The sequence below is a fragment of the Pteropus alecto genome, unplaced genomic scaffold, assembly GCF_000325575.1.
Source record: "Pteropus alecto unplaced genomic scaffold, ASM32557v1 scaffold121, whole genome shotgun sequence".
NCBI lineage: Eukaryota > Metazoa > Chordata > Mammalia > Chiroptera > Pteropodidae > Pteropus > Pteropus alecto.
Genome location: NW_006434369.1, coordinates 15,649,990 through 15,661,046, shown reverse-complemented (window position 1 = coordinate 15,661,046; position 11,057 = coordinate 15,649,990). Strand labels below are relative to the sequence as shown.

Here is an 11,057-nt window from a genome sequence, read left to right as displayed (position 1 = left end):
AATCTCCAGTGACAGCCACCACAGAGGTAGCCCAGCTCGAAAGGGCAAGGGTGAACAGTAAGAACAACTTCACTCACTGGAGGGGAGGACTGTTCCGGGTGGCACAAGGCCTGAGAGAGAATCAAGAAAAGGTAATGAAAGAGACAAGGAGGGAAGAGAACAGTGGTAGGGCTGTGAGTTGACTTCCAGATGGCAAATAAAATACACTCAAAGAAGTGACCAGAAAACAGGACCCCATGAAGGCTCTGGAGAATAAATATGTGAAGGATGCTTGCTCTTCATCACTCCCCACTTCTAATGTTCACTCAGAGCCTGGTGAAGGTCATTTGTGTCCACTGCCCAAACTAAGACCCTGTAGTTCAAGTTTGTCTTGGGAACATACTTCACACTTAATCTAAGTGATCTGGTTGTGGTTTTGTCTTCACTGTGTGTTAACAGTAAAATGCAAACGAGGAAATGAAAATTTTCTGTTAACATAAAGCACTTCCCACTAAGTCATTTCATCAGGAACTCCTGTTCTTTTATCCTTTCTCATTGCATTTAGATCTGCCTTTAGAAGAACTAGCTTAGCAGCTAACAGTAAGTCAGTCAGATTCTTAAGTCCATTGTCTATTTTAGACCTTTTCACTGGGAAGTGGCTGTTCAGGGGTTTTGTAGAACATCTCCAAACTCTACACACTCACAACTTTGTCCAAGACCTAGCTCAAATAATAGGCTCCAGTTCAGGACTACAGTGAGTCATGAGTATTAAGAACTTTACAGTCTTTGTTGTGAAGACCCTGTTCTAAAGCCTGGTTTTCTAATCTCCCCCTACACTGAAAGGGTGGAGAATCAGCTAGACATTTGCTTTGCCAACTCTTTTACTTGTGTATTCTCCAGGCTGTGCATTTCACATGCCGTAAACATTTACAGGACGTGCACAGGTACTGTCAAATGAGAGATACACTCAATTTTTTAAGGCCTTTTTATAACAATGATTTTTGCCTCTTTTGGAAAAGGTAGTTGTCTACCCAAAGTTTTTTTCCTGAGCCCAGAAGCTTTTTCGTGCCATCAGAATCTTCAGGAAAAATAACCATGCAAGATATACTACAGATAAGAAGTTGTCACATTAGAATAGGGCAGTTTCTTTGTCAGATATATATTTTCTTTTCCTCGTGTTTCAGCATCTGTGAGCCTGTCATTTGAATGAAATAAAATTCTTTACACATTGTGTTGAGACCTGAAAAGTGCTGTAGAATCCAGGACAGAGTTAAAATTCATTTTATATGCATATATATGCTTTTTAAACAAAAACAAAAATACTAACTTCGCCCATCAAGTCAGGTGAAGGAAATAGTCAGACCCTCCTAAGAATACTACAGTAGTGGTCATTTTGGTGCATTCAAGTCCTGGATAGTTTCTTGTTTTTGTGTCTAAGCAATAAAATGTGGCCTCTAAGTTATATTTCAGTAAAACATTCACTTAGAACATTGTTTCTGTATATTGAGAACAAGTCACGTTGGCCTCTCCTCTCCTACACTGTGTAGTAGTTCTGTGACTGGTTCAGATCAATCTCAAATTGACAATGAATAGATCTTCTCTAATTTAGATTTCTTGGTTAAGTCCATTTGATTTCCACTATATCATAAAATAAGACTTTACCTTCTTTTTCTTTTTAAATCACTGTCTGGTATGTTACTTAACATCTGCATAGTTGATTGCATCTTGCTGGGTTAATTCTTAGCACAGGTTGAACAAGCTCCAGAAAGGCGCGCTCTGGTGGGAACTCTGGAGGATACGCAGTGAGTCCCCACCAGGGCCTGTTTGAGTTGTTAAGCGATGAATATTTAGTTGGGGCTTCTCTGCCTGCCTCTCCCTCATGTTTCATATCAGTATCAACTCTTTTTCTTTTCAGGCAAATGAAATGTTGCTTAGTGGCCGGAAGCTGACAGCACAGGAGGCGTGTGGCAAAGGCCTGGTCTCTCAGGTGTTCTGGCCCGGGACCTTCACCCAGGAAGTCATGGTCCGCATTAAGGAGCTTGCCGCGTGTAATCCAGTTGTATGTGGGATTCATTCTTTTATATGTGTGGCTTTTTTTTTACAAGCACCTTTTCCCCAAAAAAGCTCTCACATTTCACAGTATTTCCTGAGTCCTCTACATTTGCCCCTGCACAGCTAGCTACCTTCATGAGAAATAGTTATGGAAGCCTTAATGGCCGCCACTGCTACAGATCTGCTTACTTTGTCTTCTCTTTGCAAATACCCAAGATTTAAAAGAATGTGTTTCAATCTCAGATTTAGTAATTTTAAAATGTCCTATAAAAGTCTACAAAAAAAATTTATGTAGTTTTTTACTGTTTCCGTTGCCCTTAATCACATTTCTTTTGCTTTCCCCTCACAGTGAATCTGAGTTTTTGTTTAACAAATGTGCTAGATAATCTTCTAACAAAATTGCATTTAGCAAATTATAAGATGAAACGATATTTGATATTAACTTACCTAACTCCTATCTAAGCTATCCCAGACATATGAACAACCCTCATTATTAAAGTTAAAATTTTGGTTAGAAAATCCTCTCAGCAGGCATTTTCAGGGAGTTTCCATTGAGCATCACCAGAGTTTGTCCAGTTTAGTCTCCACAGTGGCCCGAGCAGCATCATGAGGCTAAGGCTGGTTTTAATGTTGGGAGAGGGTCACGGTGCAGATAGCACGGCCCTCTTTTGAAACAGCTTTACATCCACTTTGAAGTTGAAAATTTGTCCGATATCTAGTGTGAAATATACTTCATAGATATATTAGGCCTGATGTATATTGTGAAAAAATGTTTGGTAGCCCTTTTAACACATCATTACTCAAGTTTGACAATTGTCTTCATAAACTTGGGGGTGAAATGGAGCCAGTGCTTGCAGACAGACACCCTGCTAACTAACTGCATATCGTTTCGTCCAGGTGCTTGAGGAATCCAAAGCCCTTGTGCGCTGTAACATGAAGATGGAGCTAGAACAGGCCAATGAGAGGGAGTGTGAAGTGCTGAAGAAAATCTGGGGCTCCGCCCAAGGGATGGACTCCATGTTGAAATACTTACAGAGGAAGATCGATGAGTTTTGATTGGCAGGCTGCCTGCTGATGACACTGGAATTGTAGAGCAGGACATCTGTGGCTCCAAGTTGCCCTAATCCATTCTTTCAGCCTAAAACAAGTTCACTCTTAGCTCATGCTTGGAAGCAGGACTTAACATCCAAGCTATTTATTATCAAGGAGTTTTTAAGTACTGTAACTTTAAAATAAATAACTACAAAGCTCCTTTGTCCAAACAAGATTATTTTATACCTATTATACACACAAGTATGAAAGTATAATGGTGAGCTCTCGACTGCTCTTTAAAGCTCTAATTTTTGTTATCTTTGGCTTGTACTGTATAAAAAGTGTTTTGCTGGTTTGGGGTGGCAGAAAAGTCTGGAATAATGTTTGTTTTCTTTATTTTTTCCTTCTAGAACAGACTCTAAAGAGGTACTAGCCAGCCTCCTCCCCTGCCCCAAATAGAGATACAGAAAGATCTGAGATATGCCTTTGTCTCCAAGAAGGTACAATACCTCAGAGATGAAAAATTTGTAATCAAAAGTATGACTTATCTTTTAGGATAAGTATTTCTGATGAAAAATCCACTGTTGAACCCAAGACTAAAGTATGCTTAGGATTCATGCTGAAAAATCAATTGATTTCTTCCTTCTTTTTTAATATGTCCGGTTCTTACCCAGTTAACATGAAGAAACCACTGTCTCTCTAGAAGAAAGCTTGTTTTGCAGTACTAGTGAATCACTGAATAGCTTAAGTATGAATATCTAAGTTATAAGTTAGTCTTAGTGGATTTTAAATAGTTTTTCTGACCCTTTTGAAAAAATAACTACAATGCTTCTTGTTGCTGGATGAGAAATACTACTTTATATACAGTTTTGGTTTTCTATTTGCAGATATGATTGATGTATTACACCAAAAAAAAGGTATTTTTATGTTTATAAAGTGTAATTTTTAGGTTCACTTAGAATATATTTTATTTAATAAGTTAAAATTCTTTTGGCACACTATTAAATACAGAAACTCCTTTTAAAAAAAAAGAACTACCTTATATTTGACGTTTAATGTTCTTGGTCTCTGCTTTCATGTCTACACAATATACTGAGTACAGTATGGTGTCCAAGAGTGCCCTGTGTAAATAGACATTCGCATTCCTTTCAGGAGTGGGGACTGATTCTTGATTACAGATGCCTATTATGAGGCTTCTGAGCTTGCAATCATATTGAATGTATGAAGAATGAAATAAAATCAAAACCTTATTTTTGTACAGTTTTGAAGTTTATACTTAGAACCGACCACCTCCTGGCTATGTGGAGAGCTGTACAGTGTGTAAATCTGCCTTTACCTTGGATTGGTTGGTGCAGTATTTTTGCATCTGTGGGACCTACTTTTTCGTTCAGTAGTTTGAACTATATATAAACTGTACAATCTGTAAAGTTTTTATAGAATAAATATTCAGCTGTGAAAACTGGTTAAATAAAACTAATATTTCGTAACACATTTGAAAAGTTTTTCTGATAATTCTTTTCATTCCTCGTGGAATATGTGATCTTTTTTGTGAAATATTTATATGGGCATACAACATTTGTGCAATATAAAGAATATGAACCACTGTTTTAACTACACCTTGGATGGAACTAGAATGTATGACCGGTATCCTCCCAAGTCATGTCTACCTGAATCACCCATCCCCCGGTTACCGTTTCCTGAATTTTGTGTCACTTGTCCCCTTCTCTTTCAAGGCAGTATATTTCTAATATATATTACCTAGTTTTGCCTATTTTGAACTTTATATCGTTTCACATTTAGCTTCTGTGATATACATCTTTGATTCAGTATTGAGTGTGCAAGAGGTTTTATCTGTGTACAGAGAGTTGTAACTCATGCCTTCTCTACCCAAATCTACAACATGAGGAACCTGAGGTATGGAACGCTTGGCCCAAGGTCATGTGAGTAACTCGTCAGGAGTAGGAGCAGCCTTCCAACCCAGTTCAGTGTGGCAAAACCTATATTCTGGCAACTCTCCTGTAATGTCTACTAGAATTTACAAATAGGGAACTTATGTAGTAGGTTCTCCTTGAAACTAGGAGTCTGATTCCATCATCCTAGACTTTTCATTCTCCAGGCACGTTGGCCACATTTTCTCTACTGTGAAGCAGAACATCCTACCTTTCAACTTGAGGGTCATGAATCAAGCTCAACTAGAAGGAAAGACTGACAATGCAACAATCTTATTTTCATGCCCACTGTTGGTGAAGGTGACAGGAAATGCAGCCTCTCATTTAGTGGAAGTCTAAATTAATTGTTCAACTTAGAATTTGACAGTAACTTGTCAGTAAGTATTAAAAAAACTTGGACCATGTAACTTCTGTTTATAAGGATTCATCTTAAGGAATTCTTGCAGGAAATAGTGAAAATAAAAATACATAGGCAGTTAAATTCATCTCAGCATTGTTCCTAATAGAAGTTGGAAACAGCATACATATTCACCAGTAGGGTTTGAGTTAAATAATATGCCACAACCACACGGTGGAATACACAACTGCTCACGTGGCTCCTTTCGGTCCCTATTACTTGTTCAGGAGTGAACATGGTTCACTTGGGGTTTACCCCAAGTGTCCTGGTAAAGCAGGAGCCCAGAAGGTTAGGGGCCAGCCTCCTAGACCAGCTCCCTCCTTTGGCCACATCACAGTCTCCAGCCCACCTGTATGTGATCTCTTCACTTAACTAGTATGAACAAATGTTTTACCTTCTCTGAAGGAAGGAATTTGGGTATTCTGCAGGAGAATTGGCACCTACCAAATAGTTAACACATGAGAGGGACAGCCCGGAGACACAGGGCTCTGTCAGCCAGTTCTGTCACTGCCTTAGGGAAGTTCTGTGTGCTGATGTTCCTCAACATTTTTTACTTGCCAAAATCATTGAGGTGAAAACTGACTGGGTAACATGAACATTGGTTGTCAAAACTTCGTTGCACATTAAAATCACCTGGATTGTTTTGACAACCCTCGATGCTGCACACCAGACCAATTAAATCACAACCTCTGGGCTGAGATCCAAGCAGAGGGCTAGAAATGGGTAGCTGGGTGGCCTGAAAAATCAGTCCATTCTGGTATTCCATGAGCCTGTGATTCTGTGGATTGAGGTGGCTTGGTGGCTTGAGATTTAGAGTTTTTTCAAGTGAATGCTGAACCTATCAGAATTTTGACAAGCTAGACCAGTCCACTAAGCTCTCAATACTAACATTTAGAAATAAACACCCTCATTGCTAGGCAACAAGGGAAGGGCTGACTGTATTGCAGGAAACTCCTTGTCCTATGGGAAACATTGTGACAATCTCTCTGAAGACTCAAGACAAATATCTGCTTTTGTGAAAATGGCATGGGATAATTTTAACATTGGTTTAAAAGTTCCTTGTTTGATAGAGTAGAAAAATTAATTATTTCAAGGCCAACTTGATGATCTTAGAGCTATATTATATCCTTGGATGACTAATAAATTGTTTAATACAGGCATTTGTAAAAAAAAAAAAAAAAATGAAGGTCTGAGTTTCAATGTTAGTTCTTGTTTTCCTAAATTTTACATTGTATCCTAAAATTAGGACATACATACATATCACCTATATTAAGCACAGACCTAACACATCTAAGAGCCCTCCACCCAACAGCAGAATACATATTCTCAAGTGCATATGAAACGTTTTTCAAGATAGGCCATATGTTAGACAATAGTCAATGAATGTAAAGTGGTTGAAATCATACAACGTATGTTTTTTAACCACAGTAAAATGAAATTAGATACCAAAAGAGAAACTTAGGAATTAAAAAATATGTGGAAATTAAACACATTTCTAAACAGTCAAACATTTACAAGAGAAAATGCATATAGAGATGAATGAAAATGAAAAAAATTATATAACAAAACACCTATCTTTAAAAAGTAGAAAAATAGATAAGTCAATAACTAACCTTCCAGCTTAAGAAATTAGAAAAAGAAGAGCAAACTAAACCCACAGCAAGCATAATGAAGGAAATAAAGGTTAAAGCAGAAATAGATGAAATGGAGAAGATAAAAACAGAAAAGCAAGGAAATCAAAAGTTCTTCAAGATTAATTAGGCTGACCAAAGGGGGAAAAATATACTCAAATTACTAAAATCAGAAGTGAAAAAGAACTACCTACTTATAGAAATAAAAAGTACTATCAATGATTGTATGCCAATGAATTAAACTACATGAAATGAGCTAATTCTTAGACAAACTGGCACTGACTCAATAAGAAATAGAAAACCTGAATACACCTACACGTAGAGATTGAATCAGTAATCAAAAGACTTCCCACAAAGCCCAGAACCAGATGGCTTCACTCATGAATTCTAGCAAATACTTTAAAAGGAATCAATACCAATTTTTCACAAATGCTTCCAAAAAATAGAAGAGGAAATAACATTTCTAACATACTTTATAAGGCCGGTATTACCCTACTACCAGAATCACACAAATACATCACAAAACTATAGCTCAATATCCCTTATTAATATAGATGTGGAAATCTTCCAAAATAAATAATAATCTGGCACCATATAAAAATTATACACCACAACCAAGTGAGATTTATCCCAGGAATACACCACAACCAAGTGAGATTTATCCCAGGAATGAAAACATACAAAAATCAATGTAACATACCGTATTGATAAAGGATAAAACCACATGATTATCTCAATAAATGAAGAAAAAGCATGTGAGAAATTCAACAGCCATCACAATAAAAACAAACTAGGAGTAGAAAGGAATTTCCCCAACTTGATAAAGGACATCTATGAAAAACCCACAGCTAACATACTGCTGCAATTGAAAACTTTCTAAAATCTAGAACAAGACAAAGATGTTTGCTCTTACCACTCCACTCAACATTGAACTGAAGATTCTAGTCAGGACAGACAAGCAAACGATATAAACGATGGAATATTATTCAGCCATAAAAGAGAATGAAGTCTTGCCACTTGGACAATATGGATGGACCTTGAGAGCATTATGCTAAGTGAAATAAGTCAAAGACAAATACCACATAATCTCACTATATGGAACTGATAAGCAAAAAAAAACAATTCCAAGTTCATAGATACAGAATAAATTGGTAATTGCCAGAGGTGGATGGGGGTTTGGGGGGAAGGGAGAGAAAATGGGTGAAGGGTGTCAAAAAGTGCAAACTTCCAGTTATAAAATAAGTCAGGGGGATGTAATGTACAGCATGGTGACTATAGTTGATAATATCATATCGCATACTTGAAAGTTGCTAAGAGAATAAATCTTAAAAGTTCTCATCACAAGAAAAAAAATTGTAACTATATTTGTAACAATCTAATTTAAAAATAGGCAAAGGACCTCAACAGACATTTCTTCAAAACATATGAATGACCAAAAAGCATATAAGAAGATGCTCAATATCATTAATCACTAGGGAAATGCAAATTAGAACCACAATGAAATACAACTTCACAACACCAAGATGGTTCTAATGGAAAATAATGAATGTTGATGAAATGTGGAAAAATTAGAGTCCTACATTGTTAGCAGGAGTATAAATTGGTGCAGCCACTGTGGAAAAAAAGCTTGGCAATTCCAAAAAGTTAAACATAGAGTTACTATATAACTCTACAATTCCACTCCTAATTATATACTCAAGAAAATGGAAAACAAGTATTCAAAAAAATGCTTATACATAAATATTCATAGCATTATTCTTCATAATAGCCAAAAAGTGGAAACAACCAAAATGTCCATCAGCTGATGAATGGATAAACAAAATGTGGTAGATCCAAATAATGGAACATTATTTGGCAATAAAAAGGAATAAAGTATTGATACACACTACAATATGGGTGAACCTTGAAAACATCATGCTAAGTGGAAGAAGCCAGCCACAGAAGGCTACATGTGTGAAATGCCCAGAAGAGACAAATCCATACAAACAGAAAGTAGATTTGTGGTTACCAGGTACTGAGGGGTAGAAGGCAAGGTGAGGGTTTGGGGGGATGAGTAACTGCTAACAAGTACAAGGTTTTATTTTCAGTAATAAAAATTTTCTGGAATTAGTGGTGATGTTTGCACAACCTTGTGGATATACTAAAAGACATTAAATATGTTTTAAAATGGTTAATTTTATGGTATTTGAATTATATCTTAATCTTTAAAAAATAATATCTCTCCTTTAAACTAACATAGGGAGAAAATGGAAACATGCTTAATTGATCCAAAATGAACAAAAAAGTGAATAATGAACATATAATTAATTTGGTAAAATTTAGCTCGAAATATTAATAAAAATGTTAAATGAAAATAAACTAAAAGCTTGTTTGAAAAGATCTAGATGTACATACATGCTATTTACAAAAAAACCTGAAAAGTTGAAAGTAAAAATGTAAAAAATATACATTGCAAATACTAAAAACAACAAAAAGTTGTATCTATTAAAGTAAAAAGTATGTTAGAGAAAAACTTACTTCATAATAACAGCAGACTGAGTTCTACTGAAATAACAATTTCAAATTCTTATGGACAATTATCCTAAAATATATAAAGCAAAAATTGACAGCTCTATTACAGAAAATAGTCAAGTGCAAAATCATTAAGGGAGATTTCTGCATAACTCAGTAATTGATAGAATCAGACCCTCTTACAATTTCAATGAGGATGCAGGGATTTAACAGCCATGTAACTGGTTTTGAGTTGTTTTATTTTTGCAAGTTCTCAAGGGTCGGTATGGTAGGCAACTTCTAAACTTGCTCCCAGTGATCCCCACCTGCTGATATTCACACTCTCTTGTAAATCTCTCCCTTCAGCGTGGGCTGAACAGAGCGACTTGTTTTTAACAAATAGAATATGGCAAAAATGATGGGGTGTCATTTCTGAAATCAGGCTATGGAATCCTGTGATTTCCATCTTGCATGCACTTGTTCTCTTTCTGCTGCTTCTTGCTCACTCTTGGGAAGCCATCTGCCATGTTGTGAGACCCTAAAAAGATGCCTACAAGTCAAGGAACCGAAGGTGAGTCTCACCATAGCCAATGAAGAACTGAGACCCTCATGCTAACATCCCAAGAGGAGCTAAATCTTGTTAATTCTCACATGAGTAGTCTTGAGAGAAATCCTTCCCCAGTCCAGCTGTGAGAAGACTGCAGCCCGGACAACATCTTAACTGCAGCCAGTGAGAAAGCCCTAGCCAGAGAACCCAGCTAAGCCATGCCTAGATTTATGTTGCAGAAACTATGAAATAATAAAAGTTGGGTTTTTTTAAGCCACTATGTTTTGGAGTAATTTGATATGCAATGGGAAATAAGTAATGTGTATTAACATATATGAATCAGTCTCACAGATTACTTCGGTATTTGACAAATATATAGATAATAGATATACATCTACATATAAAGATAGATAAATGATACATGATAGATGATGGATAGAAGATAGATATATAGATAAGATAGATACATAGATGATAGATAGTTGGATAATAGGTGATAGACAAGATCTTAGCCAGATTTTTCATCTTAACATTCTGTTCATTCTCTGCATTTAAATATTCCTTTATAAGAGATTAGATACATAAATGCTTTTATGGCCATACAATGGAATGCTATGGAACACTTAAAAAGAATGTGAGACTTCTGGTCAAGATGATGGATTTGGAAAACACCATGCTTGCCTCCTCCCACAAACAGGTCAAAATTACAACTAAATTATAGAACAACCGCCCTTGAGAACCACCTGAAGACTAGCTGATCAGAAGCCCTATAACTAAAGATATAAAGAACAAGCCACAATGAGACTGATAGGAGGGGAGGAGATGTGGAATGCCCATGGTGTGTTGATTAAGAGTAAAAGGGATATCTCTGCAGAGGTCCCCACTGAGGTAAGAGGGGTCCAACCTCACACTGAGCTCCCCAGCGCAGTGCACCAATGCTGGGAAGAGGAGTCCCCATAATATTCAGCTGAAAACCAGCA

At 36.7% G+C, this 11,057-nt stretch overlaps 1 protein-coding gene across 3 annotated transcripts in view; it reads left to right on the top strand.

Annotated features, from left to right (window-relative positions):
• Window positions 1–4,554, top strand: part of CDYL (chromodomain Y like) — a 166,345-nt gene extending 161,791 nt beyond the window's left edge. For all 3 annotated transcript variants that reach the window (XM_015587324.2, XM_015587323.2, XM_025044925.1), the window contains exons 6-7: window positions 1,895–2,038; window positions 2,929–4,554. In XM_015587324.2, coding sequence (XP_015442810.1) covers window positions 1,895–2,038; window positions 2,929–3,087 — 303 coding nt within the window. In that variant the 3' untranslated portion in view covers window positions 3,088–4,554. The remainder of the gene's footprint in view (window positions 1–1,894; window positions 2,039–2,928) is intronic.
• Window positions 4,555–11,057: the final 6,503 nt, after the last annotated feature.